Below are 14,825 nucleotides of genomic sequence, written 5' to 3'. Positions count from 1 at the left end.
TACAAACTGTGGTCTGCAAATGCGTCAGGTGCGTTGGTTTCATCTTGTTTCGCAACACCGCCCCATTCCGTTACTTACCGTGCTTCACGCACAATTCTGCTCGGACCGGAACGCACCGGACTGGCCAAAACGGGCCCACAGCACAGCACGAGAAATCCGGTAAAGGTCACTGCCATCGCTACACTACCGCTACGCTCCATCTTGCGAACTTGGTCACGATCAAGGTGCAACTGGCACGGTCAGCGCCGAGTGGAGCAGCTTTTTATGTTCTCGATCGCAACGAGTCTCCCTTTCGGGGAGTTTCTTCTACCTCGAGGTACTGTGGAATGGATCAAGAGGCTTCCCTTCATATGAAGCTGCACCAGTAATCGAATTTCTTGTATTAAAGACGCACCACCTTGGTCTATCCAGGCGAGTCATTTGTAAAAACATATTTCCTGGAATCCTCAGAACATCTCTTACGCACAAGTGTGTAACTAAATTGGTCACCTACTGTTGGGTCATTCTAGTCTCCGTCAACTTTTTGCCTTATGTACGTATCTTCGGACGGACAAACAGACAACATGCTCCCTTTCTGGAACCGGTTTTTCGGCAGCGGTGGCAACATCGACATCGGCATGCAAGCGCGTATGTCTTGGTGTGCCGGACAAGCAAAACAATCGCCTCGGGGAGCATCGAAGCCCATAGTGCGTGAAGACGCATCTATACACCTTGGCAATAACATCTGCGCAACAGTCTGCATGGACTACAAATTTCTTCATAACACAACCTTGAAATCTATCTCTATACTACAGCATTAAGCTTCCAGTTACTGTATTTTCTGTAATATGGTTGACACCTTAAAATGTCCCCGGACCCCAGAACGGCTAGCCCACGAGAGAAAGTAGCACTTTCTGATCGATTCGGTTGCCGAGTCCTTCGGAAGAATCCGTCGTTTCTTCCTCGATGGTGTCGACCGTCGTACCCGGGGTCGATGGCTCCTGGGAGCCGGCCCCCTCAGTTGCCACTCCCGGGATAGCTGGCACTGGTGTACTCGTCGTGCTGATCGTACCTAATCGTATATTCTGCTCCGTTACACCGAGACGCATACTTGGCGGTGGTTCTTCCACATCCGTATCATCCGTATCGTCCGTTGGAAACACGAAATCAACCACAGGCGGAGTCGTCGTGGTGGACTGTCGTAATTTCCAACCCGCATCTCCAGCCCAAGGTCTCGCGAATTGTCCATTAAACTGGTTCAACTGCTGCTGAGACGGGAAGATGATGCCGATAGGATTGGCACGTAGGGAACTCGTTGGATCGGGGCTCTCCACCGGATGCACTGGTGCCGTCTGGGTCGAGGTAGAGAATCCATCAGAACGAACCATTCCGGATTCCGGGCCTGGACTGGATGGTATCGAGGTTAAACCCGACGTACCACCAGCATCCAGTGGCGGTAGATAAGCGTTTGTCGTTAGTGTTGCTGTCGTTGGATTTCTGCTCGTAGCACCACGGAACAGGATCGACAGACCAGGAATGCGTCCGTTCGGTGGTTGTGGTCTCGTGATCGCTGCAATCCGGTTACCGGCGGTTTGCTGTGCTAGCCGATCCTTTAGCGTCATTCCTATCTGCGCACTAAAAACGGGGAAAACATGAAATGAATCTCCAGTGACGAGTGAAAGAGAATGAGATACTGTACTTACCGAACCGCCGTGACGGAGCGTATAATATCGTCCACCGTGATGGACTGATCTTCTGCGCCATCCGCACACACGATCAGCAGCCAGCAAAGGCCGATTGCGAGCGTCTTCATCCAGCTTCGCTCCATGACTGGGCCCCGTGTAGTCGTCGCGCTAGGAAGGTTGCGGTTGGCCTACTAGACAGCCGCTTCACTCGACTCCACTACTTATGATTTGTTTTTTTGCTGCTTCACAGCAGCAGCAGCAGCAACTCATCAGCTGTTGGCTCATTTGCGCCTTCCACCAATACGTACATTTGCCGTGGCTCGGGGCTTGATCGACCGATTCAATCATTATGTCTAATACCAGCTCCTACCGTGGTTTCGATTCGCTCGCAGCAGCAGGTCTTGTGGTCTTGAAGTGGACACCACTTCCGATGCGAAGGGGATTTTTCGATGCCTAAAATGACGTCCATCACGGTACTTGTTGTTGTTTCTGCTGTAACAGGTCCCTTCCAGCCCGCACTTGTTGATCGACACCGCACCTACCTACCAACTAATCCACGTTGACGGCTCATTGACTCATCACTCTTTGCGGCCCCTTTCTGCTTGGTCATTTCAGCAACGCTACAACGCCACTTCGACCTTCGCCCCTCGGAGCAATCCTGCATCCCTTCTCCGGTAAGATGAAATCTGGACCAAAGCACACCTCAGCCAGCTGCTGATGCTCCGTAGGTCAACCAGTTGACCACCATAGTGGCACCTAATTGAACCCAGACTCTCCCATTACTGCCACGAGCGGTCAAAGTACCAGAGAAGGGCCGCGAGAGTATTAAAAACCTCAGCATCGCCCTGGAATGGATGCTGCTGCTGCTGCTGCTGCTGCTCCCGGGTGTCAAGATCAAATCTGTAACACAAAATCCCTCCGTTTAGATCACAACCGGAACGACACGACGGTGCGAGAGGCGCACACGAGCATCCTCTGATCCGCCTCGGTGTAGACTGCTGCTGGTTAGCACCATGCCGACTACCGGCTACGATTATACCGGCCTGAAAGCTAACAAACAAACACATGCACACAGCACATCACCAACCATTCGGTAATCCATTGAAGAAGAGCGTTAGCGAAAAGAGAACCAAAAAAAACAAAAACTGGAATGGTCAGTTCTGACTGAATGACTGACCAATACACCATCCCTCCCCCTGGGCAGCAGCCTGGTACCGGTTCTCTTTGCTCATGGAACGGGAACGGTAGAACGGCGACAAAAGCGGCGAATTGTCCACGGGGCAGATGGGCCAGACCGAGCGGGAGCATGGTCCGAGGGATCCCCCCCCCCCATTCTAATGCCAAAAACGAGCTTTGGTCATATTGAGTAACCACCGTAAAGGGTGCCATAAAGCATCGCCCCGAAAATGAGACCCAAACGGCCCCGAAATGGAATAAGTTCGTTGGCCCTTCGGCGGAGGGGATGGTTAGAGAACGAGATTTTCAGTCTCGTGGCGGCCAGGGTTGGCCGGGCTACACGTCACCATATTGCTTTCTCCCATCGCCGGACGGTCCGAGACCATATGATGGTCATGAATATTGAAACAGGTAGTGTACGTCGATGTGTAGATTCTCGATCCGTTCGCAAAGATTCGTTTGCCATCAGCCGTGGCCGTGGCCGCGGTCGGGGGGATGATCAACAATTCGTCTCACGCTTCCCATAATGATCGCTCATGGATTTTAGCATTCTTAATGGTTCGAGATGGCATACTTTTGTTTTTTGGAGGATGGGGCGAGACCAAATTCAACTACGAAAGCTGCGGCATTGCGAAGGGATCTTGGATTTTCGGATATCGAATGGTTTATGAATATTTTCTATTGTTTTACACTAAAAATTAACCAGTTGAGTGTAAGCAGAGATCTTGAGATGAATAGATGATACTGCTTTTTATTGTTGCGATCTATTACGCACGCTAACGGGTTTATAGCTTTCACAGAGGAATGATTTTTTGGGGATTTTTCATACCGTCTGATCCATTTTGTTTTGGAATCGGGTGCGCAGAAAGGAGGAATGTATGCGAATGACGCAAATCCATTCCTTTTTCGCTTCTTTGTTTGCTTATGTATGATTCGGGATGTTGTGTCAATAGAAGTTAGGTTGATTCTCAATTAGTTTTCCATTTTTTTACAATTAATTAATTCTTTAACACATTAACAAATTAATTTCACACAAATAAAAACGTTAAGAATACACTCTCTGCAGTTGGTCAAATTATTACGTAATGCCATGCTCGGATTCTATTCCCTATTTTCTTTTTTAATCATCAATTGGAATACTTTTACCGCATGATCTAACGATAAATTGATGATCTCGATTTCACGTCAGCTATGAAGTGTAAACTAAAAAATCGAAAGTAAGCCTCTACCCGGCGAGTACAAACTAAAAGCACTTCTCCTGTGGGGTTCTGCTCAACACAGGTGGTCAAATAAATCGATGGTTAGGTGCTAATTGCCGGTAGCCTCAGCAGACAAACAATCGTTCACCGATCGTGCTTGCCATGAAGCACCAACCAACGATGGTTATACTGAACAGTAAAAGCAGCATCAAAATTTCCCGTCCTTCAAAAACAGGTTCCAATGCATCGATCCCGTGCTATTCCCGTGCAGATTTCTCCAGCAATCGGTTCCAGCCTGTTCTGTCTAAAAATAACTTCATTAGAAATGCATATGCCAAACGAGCCTCTCAAATGCCTGTTGGGGGGGAAAAACCTTGAAACCATTGGGACAAAGATGCAGCAAAAAGATCGAAATTAAGTTCCTCTTTAATACATCCACCAGGCAAAAAAACAAACCAGATGCGATGCTCTACCTCGGATGCGCTCTTTACCAGAGCGTAAAGATCACCGATCGGACATTTCCTGAATCAACGAGCGAACCTAGAGGCGGCTAAGTGGCGGCAAATCAAGATTCGGCTCGTTTTAATCGAATTGACGCAGACAAAAACGGACACATCCTTCAACGCCAGGTGGGCCAGATGGGCGCAATTGCGCCACCGCTTGATCGAGCGGTCACTTGTTGAGCAAATAAAATCGTTAAGAGCGCGAGCACCAAACAGTACAAAAAACACACCTTTCGAAAGGCTCCAATTGTTCCGTTCCGTTCGTGCTTCTTTGCGTTGAAGGAAGTGGTGGCGATGTGGCGGCAGCCCCTTTTGTCAGCTCCCGGTCCTCGGCTGCTCGGGGCCTCTTCAGGGCCATCAGTTCTGAGATTCATTCTTTGCTACGCGACTCGACCACATCGCGGTAGGGTGGCGGTAGTGCCCCACCCTTTGCTTTGACGTAACCAAAAACCGCTAAAATACAACAAGATACTCTTCCTGCGAAGACGATCGCCACGAAGCGCTGCCGCCGTCACGTGGCTAATCGATCGAACGGAGCGGCCGCCACCGTCGTCGCCGTCGTCGTCGTCGTCGTCTTTTAGAACGACTTTTTCGGGAGTGAATATAAAATTCGCGCGACCTCCCGAGTCCGAGTCCATTGCTTAAGTGTCGCTAGAACTGTCAACATCATCAACAACATGGCTCGGATCGGAACTGGTGCGGTGATCGGTGTGATGCTGCTTGGCCTGTTGCTAACGCAACGCTTCCCGGCGACCGAGGCGTTCTTGAGCTACTCGCATTACGTCACGGAGCGGATCTCGAACCGAACGGAGTTTGTGAACCAAGTGCTGAGTGATGAGTAAGTGTGGTGGTGGTCCCGAGGCCCGTCACTCGAACTGTCGTCGCGGTGTCTGATCAAAGGGTGTTCCCTGTTCTGTTTCTGTCTGCAGGCTTCAGCTGAAAATCGTGGACTACTCGCAGTACGTGTACGATTGGGACTACGACACGCTGAAGATTAGCGGCAAGTGGGTGCTGAAGTCGCTGCAAGACGATTACACTTACCACGTGGAGACTACGCAGAAGATCGACAGTAAGTATCACGATTGCTAATCAGTTATAGTTATGTTGATGCCATTCGTAATCGGTGGTATGTGGAAATGAAAGAGGTCAATGACTGCGGTTCGCTTTGGAGTATTCGCTGTTCATTACCACTCCTTCAGGGGCCTATAATGACGTTTTTGCGAAGCAATATGCGAAAATACCGCACTTAACGTGGAGCCAAAGCTGAGCCCGACTCTTGTAACAGCTGCTTGCTGAAATCTGTGTTAAAAACGAGTCGTTTAAAGGGTTTTATCCAGCGAAAAACAAATTGCGAGCGCACGTGAAAAAGAAACGGCCAATTCAAATCAGAAGCTTCACGAGCTCGTTGCCTAGATGGCGCTCTTCTAGACGGCACAGTGCCGGACGTGACTTTCGCACTGGACGGACACGGAACACGGAAGCGCCCTCTACCCGCTATCTACGGCTTTTTGAATTTGGAACGACAGTTACGGAACGAAAATTGTATGCCATGCGCGTGGTTTTGGACCGATCTTCGCCAAAATTGAACGAAATATTCTTGAAAAGTTGTAGTTTGATATGACATCAACTTGAAAAATTTAGGTTGAATGGTTTCTGCACTAAAATTCGTCAAAAATAAGCCTTTTCTTGTCTTGATCTTGGTCTTGGTATAGATCAGGAGCCAGAGTCAGGATATAACGAGGATCAAGTGATAAGACCATAATGGTCCGCAAATCTCATGCAGTGACTTGAAGAAGCTGTTTAAGCACTCATTAATCGGTTTATTTCTCTTTAATTTTTTCAGAGCGATCGGCATTCAAAGGGATCCTGGAGAATCTGCAGGCCACGAATCAAATCAGCGACATCAAGCGGCTGCATCTCGTCCAGCCAAAGACGTTCTCCATCGAAAAGACGTTCGTTTTCGGTAAAAAGTGAAGAAAGCATCGCTACAATCAGCCTACAGAACATGACAGCTTCTAGATTGTATTGAAAGGCATCGATGATCACCAAGTGATCTAGAACTAGTGGTTGTACGGACAAGTTACACAATAAACCAACAAGAAAGATGACTGGAATGGAAGTTGCCTTTTTTACAGTCCTCTAGTACATAAGCATGAATGATAACTGAGATCCACAAGACTACTCACAACGTAAAAGATCTCTCAGCCTTCGGTGCTCATCCTTGAATCCAAAACAGCTGCCGGAGCTGAGTCATTTGCGAACGAAATATGCTAAACGTGAAGGCGTTTTAGGTGTCGAATTCTCGGAGATTAAGATATATTATCTCGACGCCACATGTCACACTCAGGTATCAAAGACAGGTATCGCTGTGCAGCATGTTGCACCTATCTGTCTTCTGCGCTTCCATAGCAATAGGCAGCTTTGGTTGATTGATGTCCTCTCATTACCACTGGATGGATAGCCCTGTGCAGAAATCGAAACACTCTTTAATCTTTCTATTTACTAAAATGCATATGCAGCCTCCACCGATGATGACACTGAGCACTTCACACCCCCAAAATCTTACACCCAAACTGCGCCAGGTATAAAAGTTAGCAAACACGCGTCCAGCAGCATCAGAAGTTGGCGAAGAATTGAACAGTGAAAACGTGTCACAATGCAGTCGATTGCAGGGTTTTGTTTTCTGGTGTTACTAACGTTCGCAATCGTCGGAACGAACGGCAATCCCGTTGGTCCTGTCGCTACGCCCTACATTTTGCGTTACGAGAGCAACAATGCAGCCAATGAAGGATACAACTTTGAGTAAGTACAAACGGTGGCGAAATAAAAGGCGTATTGAGAAATGGAAATGTAATACTGATCTGCATTCTGTTTTCCCTTTCATCCTAGATACGAGCTGAGCGATGAGCAGCGACGCCAAGAGGCAGGAACGCTTCGAGGGGCCAAGAACGAGGAAGGCAACGAGGTGCAGGTCGTTGTCGTCCAAGGACGATACTCGTTCGTTGGCGATGATGGTCACACGTACTGGGTGGAGTATTCGGCCGATGAGAACGGATACCGCACCAGGATGGGCACCGGGGAGGCCGATACGGATCGCACGCTGGACCTGCGCCGAGGCAAACGATCACCTTCATCACCAGCAGCGGCCGCAGCAGCAGCAGCAGCAGCTAGCAGCGATGCTCAGTGAATTGATTAATGATCGAAGCTTCTTCTTCATCGAGCCCGATACCAGGCAGAGGTGAGCGAGAGACCGCGACCGACAGTTCATTTGAATAAAAGAAAACAAATGGAACTGATAGGGTGGCGATCTTTTCGAAACATCCTTCCACCACCACGCATCATCGTGCTATCCTTCATTGTTTGACCCCTTGAGCAATGGGTAGTATGGGTTGGTTGGTTGGTTCGTCCTTTGTAATGCGCAAAGCCAATAAGCATGACTTCCGATCGAGAACTACGATGGATTTTTATACATTTTATGTGCATATTGGAATTGGTTTTAAGCAAGATAACAGCGGTACGATGAGCAAGGCACCTCGCGAAATAAATATTATACCAGCAAACTTATTACCTTTCCTCTTTTTTTTAAATTCAGACATTTTTTTATTATTCGTGATTTTTCCCTGATAATGACAAGAGTTTTGTTTTTATTCTAGATAGGTTGAGTTTATGTTTACTGTATTTATGAAAGAAGTTATATAGATCGATAAACTGCCGTAAATGATTTACGGCATTCACGAAAGTGTCGCAAAAACATTAGAGAAAATGAAGAGAAACATTGCCAACAACTTAGCTTAGTCTTTACATTTGCATCTCCCTCGGCGGAACCATTGTTTTTTACTTATCCAGGTATGAGATGATGAGTACTCAAGGTTCTTCAAGGTTAATGAGCATACATTATGGTTATCAGAAAATTAATGCAGTGTTCCAGGGTATGAAACTGATCACTTAGTGATACCATAATAATGTAAGGATTCTATTCTGGGTTTTTGATATTATGACTTACGAGGATTCGCTTAACATATTAACTTTGAGTCGTGAGTCATGACTTATTTACGGCGATCATAATTTAGTTGTTTGTGGTTATTGTTATTTCATCGGATATTGTAGAAGTGTGGCATAAATGGCTTTTTTTAAAAAGCTTAATTTATTAATCGTAGTTAAAAAGTTATTTTCAATTGTTGTTGTTGAACAGGACTTTAAAAAAAATCAATTTTAGAACAAGAACGCAGTCATAGTAAGTAGTAACAAGCGGAGTTTGTTTTTGATTCAATCAAACATTCCTTAAACATAAACTGAAAGAAGTTTCAAGCAAACAAAATAAATCGAAATCCAACATGTCAAGTAAAGAACAGTAATCCAGTTTCTCAATACCACCTCAGAATATTATAGATCAGTTTCGCACGTTACGAATAAGATTTTGAACAGAAACAATACGCAACGAGAGTTAGTTTTTTTTCCTGTTTACTTTGTTTATTTTACTTCCTTCGTTTTAGCTAAGGAACACAAAGCATCCATATTTACATCTCGTACCGCTCTTAAGAGTCTAGGAAAGTTGGTGCCACTGACTTAGCGCATGCACGCACTGCACGCATTCGTGGTCGATGTCTTCCGCGGCTGTTCATCGCTGCTGCTTCCTCTGTCCTCGCTTCTGTCGTTCGCTCTCCGGCAATCCACTGAGTACGCTCCGGGGAAAATCCACGCGGACGATAGGTTGACTTCTGACTGACTAACTGACGTTCTGGCTGGCTGGCTGGTTCGTTGGTGGGTTATCCTAAGGACACCGCAAGGATTAGGCAATCGGAGCATCCTGGCCCGATTGGATGCCACCGGTTGGGCCGGTTCCGACCTTCGGATGGTAACCGTTCTCATCGGCGGTGTAGTTGACCCAGTACGTCTGACCGTCCGGACCGACGAACGAGTACGAACCCTGCACGAACAGCGCCTTCACGTCCTTGCCCTCGGAATCCTTCACATCACGGTACGTTCCGACTTCCGAGCGGATCTGACCATCGCTCAGCTCGTAGCTGAAGATGGAGAAAAAGAAAGGAAGAACGAGAAGGAAGAATTAACCACTATCACGATCTCGATGTCCCAAAAACCGAACACATTCTCATCACTAAAACTGTCACCGATTGCACCGCTCAAGACACAGCGAGGCACCCAGCAGGGACCTGCCCCGGCCACTTACGTAAACTTGTAACCATCGAGCCCGTTGTTCTCGCTGTTGTACCGCACCGTTTGCACTTCGTTCGCATTTTTGGCACCGGTCGGGGCCTGAGGAGCTGGTGCCGATAGCACGACACGTCCTGCCAGCAGGACACAGCACACACTAGCGAACACTACGAACTGCTTCATTTTCTTGGATTTTTTGTTTTTTTTTTTTGGAATGAGATTCTGTTGCGAATGCCGCTGCTGCTGTTGGGATGGACGGTTCGTGGCGGAATGATGTACCAGCGTAACCAACCGGCACCTTTTTATATACCATGCCCACCAACGTGCCGCATCTCGCGCAGCACTTACCGCGCACCCGAGCATCTCGCATCTCGACGCTAGCCGCCCTTCCGCCCGGCCCGGCCCCACGCTTATCTCAACATCGAAACCAACCACAACAACAACATCAACAACACGAGGGAACGAGCGAACCGAAGACAGACGCGCGAAGCGAACGCAAAACGAGACACGTTTTTGGCGGAAAACCGACCCCCGGGGTGGGGTGGTGGGTGGTTTGAATAGTTCTGTGTGACGCTGGGGGGCTTCGTCATCGCCGTCATAGTCGTGGGCTCGAGACCGCTGAGCGAGCACCCAGAGAGGCTCTGCGTAATGTTCCTCCTGGAGAGAGAGAGAGAAGGAGAGATGATAGATTCGGTTTCGGTGGGACTCCAACAATCGATTTATGTTAAATGCTTTCAATTCCATCGCTTTTCCTTTCGTTCATACGCGCGCTCGCTAGACGCAAAACAGACGAAAGACTTCATTCATGCGGCGACGAACCTAGCAAGCGACGAACCTCCGATCACTATGACAACGACACGAACGACGACGCCAGCGCTAGGTTCGGTGTTGATAGTGACTTAATTTAGCTGACAGCGAGCAGGGCCGCGGCACCCTCCTCCAGTGATTGATGGACGAAGATGCGGCGTAAGCGGTTGCAGATGATTGATGCAAATACGCATCCAACACACACGTCGCTGATCAAACAGAACGATCAATTGAGCAGCGATCGGCGCAGGATCGCGCTCCCAGGCTTGTGAAATGAGTAACACTTTTTTTGAGGCTATCGGAATCGATCTGTGGTCTGGTTTTTGCACTGCATCCATTAGCATATTTCTTAAGCAGTACCACAAACGTCTGCTCCATGTCACCCCGGCCAGAGCTTCGACTTACGCATGGCATAAAATTATTGTCCATCATACCCTGATTGGGCCTGTGTGTGGTCGGTTGAACACGGACAAGAAGCGCACAGAAGCTACTATTCGCGGCTGGAACTATCAACCGGAAATGGAGTAAATTAACGCACCGGAGTGGCTCCGTCTTAAGAGCGTCGCATCGCTTATGTCGCAGCTAGGGGAACGATATCGCTTGCCGGTTTGGTCATTTTCCCATCAGAAGCCCATTCTTCTCCCATTCGTGGTACCGAGCCACCGAGCAACGAGCAGCTTTACGGTTCACGGTTCAGCGTGAGTCTTCTTCCGTCCGTAACCTCGCAAAGGTCATGGTGTGTTTGGATCGTACGCATCCCGCGGATCGGCATTTCTGATGCCACAGCCTGTGGCGATACTAATTATCCCCCCGGCGCGCGAGTAACGGCATAATCAATTCATAACGCAAGACATTTTTGTACGAAAAATCAACACATCACCGAACGATTGTGTCCTTCGGCGCATCGATCTATCAATGCCGACTAATTGATCGGAACCTAGAACAGGTGATCACCAGCAGCAGCAGCAGCAGCATTTTCAGCAGCATCTTCAGCCCCGTCATCGAACACCATCAAAGCGGTCACGATGATGCGAGTCTCTCTAGTTGGATGGAAGCTTCCGAAAAGGTGGAATTCGTCGTGAGATGCTCTGCGGCTGCTGCCGGGCCGCCGTGCCTTGTTCACATAGTTTCAGTAGATGATTGTCCATTTTAGGCGGCCCATTGACACCGTTTAGTGTCAATCGCCGCAGCAGGAAGCGTCCGATAGAATGGAATTTGACGCGTTCGAGTCATTTTAATTGCGGCACATCAGGGCCACCGGCACGTTGCTGCTGCTGCTGCTGTTGCTGCTGGTGACAATGAAACGGTTACTGCGTTCCGAATAGTCCATCAGCAATTAATCGCCATCAATTGGTCGCTACACCGTCTGATTCGTCGGTTAAGGAGATAAATCTTCGGCAATAAAATGCAGCTCGATCTCAGCAAGCCATTACAGTTCAGACGCTGGGCGCATACAGCAGAACCCTTACTCGACCTGATCCTGACCTGATGTCACTAGTGCAGGAGCCAGCCATCTTCCATCCATTTAAGGGCTGTGCAATGCTTGTACCCACAACGTGGCCAGACGTTCATAAATATCCCGAAAATATTGTCCCATAAATCGTGACATTTCGGTTCGCCTTTTGCGCCGATGCGGCATCCATCGTCAGCACCGAGCGGTCGTTGCATCGTTTGTGTAGTGATCGCCAGTGCGCCAGTCTCTTTCGTGCTTCCACGCCGAGATTAGACGCGAGAGATGGTGATGCGAAAAATGTCAGTTCATAGACCTAGTCAGAACCATCCGTGCAAGCATCCGAAAAATCCCCACCATCGTTGGGTCCATTGGCACCGGAAGTTACTGCGCGTGGGTAGTCATCAGGAATTACCCACGAATCACTGCCCTGTCCTGTACTGTAGGAGACACGGACATAGACAACACGGAACACAGAACAAGACCGATCCAGGTCTCGCGCCTAGCGAGGACAAGAGCGCAGAGCTTAGCGCTAAATAGCGCCATAAATTTCACCGGTACAAGCCCACAACGCAAACCGACAACGTGGCATCGTGCAGCACCGGGCGAGTGAAATGGTCTGATGCAAATTGCACAAAAAGCTGCACACGATGCGAACGAACAACGATCCTCGGCACGATCATCGTCTGCTGGCCGGGTGCGCCTATGCTGTACACTACCATCCCGATTTGCCGATCAATAAAAACCCGTCTCGAGCGACCGACCGAGCAAACCACGATACCTTCCGCGGCCGCGCGCATTATGCGCGCATCTTCACCATCGTGAGGTCGAAAGGGGACATTGCAAGCGCAAGCGCAACTCCGCTCCACTCCACGTTTTTTGGTTTGGAACTCGCCGCATCATAAAATGTCACTGACTGAATTCCGATGACCGCCATCATCCAATGGGCTCGTGGCTTATGCTGCGGCCGTAACATCATCGGTGGCCACACAGTTCTTGGACGGCAGTTAGAACCGTACTGCAGCAGATCAACAGATGTCTCGTGATAAACCGCTTGCTCGAATCGCACTCAAAACACGCCATCTGCACCGTTCGAAGGGTCATTTCCAAGGGGAAGGAGAGACTGCACGGGGTAGCACCAGTAGCAGCGGAGTGACATTTTGCGCCAGCTGTGCTTGCCAGCATCGGTATGCATACAAAAATGCGCAAACTATGCGCACAATCCGTTCAACCTCAAGCGGTATAAAGCATAGCACTCTGGCACTCGCCAACGTAGCAACGGAATTATTAGCATCGATACGCCTTTGGGCGATGTTTTGATGACGATGCAAATGATGATGGAAACCAGGCCGATAGTCACCGCCACCGCGATGAGACGATGATTTATGATGCGAGCTCGTATTGTGATTTGGGGAACCGAAAGCTCCATAAAAAAGTCGTCGTCGTCGTTTGACCCTCTTGGACCCTTAAAACTGGACCATTGCGAACCTCTAACGCATATGCATCGTCCCGTGAATCGTCCCGCGACCTTTCGTTCCCAATTTGGCTATCCCCCGTCCCCTCTCCGTCGCACCTTGTCGGAAAGGTCAAAGGCCTTGGCGAATCAAAAAACGACGCCGTGCAAAATGTGACGTCCACCGATTGGCACGGATGGCGACGACGATAACGAGGCATCGAGGTGGCAAGGGGTTGCTCACCTGCCGCACCGTTGTTTTCGGCATCTTCTTCTCCGACCGGTAGCCGCCGCCATCATGCCATGGACACACATCCGAGCGCATCCTCACGGGATTCATACCTTCTCCATTCCAAGGTCCATTCCTTTAATTACCGCACATCAATAACATGTTCCACCACATGGGAACGTATGTGTGTGTGTGTGTGAGTCGAAGGCAGGGTTTTATTATTTTACAACCAACACAACACGACGCCAGCGACGTACCGCGTACATCGTTAATGTGTTTGAGGTTCGCTTCTTCTTCTTCTTTCGCGTTTCGCGTCTTTGTTTTGCCTTTCGGGGGGGGGGGGGGGGGGGGGGCCTCCGGTTGATAACCATCGAGAAGCGAGATCTTTCAGCGCGAGTAGCTCTACGATCGTCTAGCCGTCGATAAACGATGAGGCAATCGGCGAAGTAATGTCCCTCCCGGTCCGGTCCCTGGCGTTCTGTGATGTCCTGCTGCTGGTGTGAAAGCGAAACCTACCGAAAGATAAATCCTTCGCTTCGCTTGGTCTATTAGCATTCGAATTTTTTGGGAGGCCGCGGATCCTCTCGGTCTCGAGTCGATTGTGACCTTCATGCATACGGCCAACGTTTGCAGTAAAAACTCCCCCAACGGTGGTGCAAATAGATTCTCGGGTCATCCTATCGCTGGAATTCGCGAACGATTCCCCGCCGCGAAGCACATCGGAGCGATACCGGGCAAATGTCAAACGAACCTCTTCCTTCCACCAAATAACATGTTGTACACACTCGGACTACAGACACTCGGAAACCGATAGTGATTGATTAGCTAACAGCCTCCTCGGGGCTGCCGACGCGGGTGGAGCGTCTCGTGTTGGTCCGTGGTGTCGTCTTCACTGTTTGATGAATGCATTACCACACGACGTTCGCGCGTTTTGTGCGCGTTTGTTTTGCGGCTCAGAATGTTGTCGGTTGGGGGGGCCAACAGCAGCAGGAACGATGGTTTGCATTGTTGCAAATCGTTTGGAATTTGGAAGATGAAACCAGCAGCTCGTGAAGCTCACGCGATAGCTAAAGGTGACGAAGCCAATTAGATACTAGATGCAAACGGTCGTCGAGGAAGGCAGCTCGTCGGTCTAGCAGCGGTGACACTATGCAATGCTAAACACTGGAGGC

The 14,825-nt window shown here is 49.1% G+C and overlaps 3 protein-coding genes across 3 annotated transcripts in view; 1 reads left to right on the top strand and 2 right to left on the bottom strand.

Annotated features, from left to right (window-relative positions):
• LOC125959866 (uncharacterized) overlaps window positions 1–219 on the bottom strand; it is a 691-nt gene extending 472 nt beyond the window's left edge. The window contains exons 1-2 of the mRNA XM_049692851.1: window positions 79–219; window positions 1–13 (exon numbers count right to left, since the gene is read on the bottom strand). The exon at window positions 1–13 is cut by the window's left edge and continues 472 nt beyond it. Of these exons, the coding sequence (XP_049548808.1) occupies window positions 1–13; window positions 79–200 (135 nt within the window). The 5' untranslated portion in view covers window positions 201–219. The remainder of the gene's footprint in view (window positions 14–78) is intronic.
• Window positions 220–7,198: 6,979 nt separating this feature from the next.
• On the top strand, window positions 7,199–7,729 carry LOC125959166 (larval cuticle protein 16/17-like). The gene is made up of 2 exons (XM_049691976.1): window positions 7,199–7,344; window positions 7,432–7,729. The coding sequence occupies exons 1-2, from the start codon at window positions 7,199–7,201 to the stop codon at window positions 7,727–7,729; spliced, it is 444 nt and encodes a 147-aa protein (XP_049547933.1).
• A 1,278-nt stretch (window positions 7,730–9,007) lies between these two features.
• LOC125959874 (endocuticle structural glycoprotein ABD-5-like) lies at window positions 9,008–9,974 on the bottom strand. The gene is made up of 2 exons (XM_049692860.1): window positions 9,731–9,974; window positions 9,008–9,566 (listed from the first exon to the last, which is right to left on the bottom strand). Exons 1-2 carry the CDS (start codon window positions 9,895–9,897, stop codon window positions 9,332–9,334), a joined length of 402 nt encoding a protein of 133 aa, XP_049548817.1. The 5' UTR covers window positions 9,898–9,974; the 3' UTR covers window positions 9,008–9,331.
• Window positions 9,975–14,825: the final 4,851 nt, after the last annotated feature.

Source organism: Anopheles darlingi, chromosome 2, assembly GCF_943734745.1.
Source record: "Anopheles darlingi chromosome 2, idAnoDarlMG_H_01, whole genome shotgun sequence".
NCBI lineage: Eukaryota > Metazoa > Arthropoda > Insecta > Diptera > Culicidae > Anopheles > Anopheles darlingi.
Note: the sequence above shows the minus strand (reverse complement) of the source record. Positions and strands in the feature narration are given on the sequence as shown.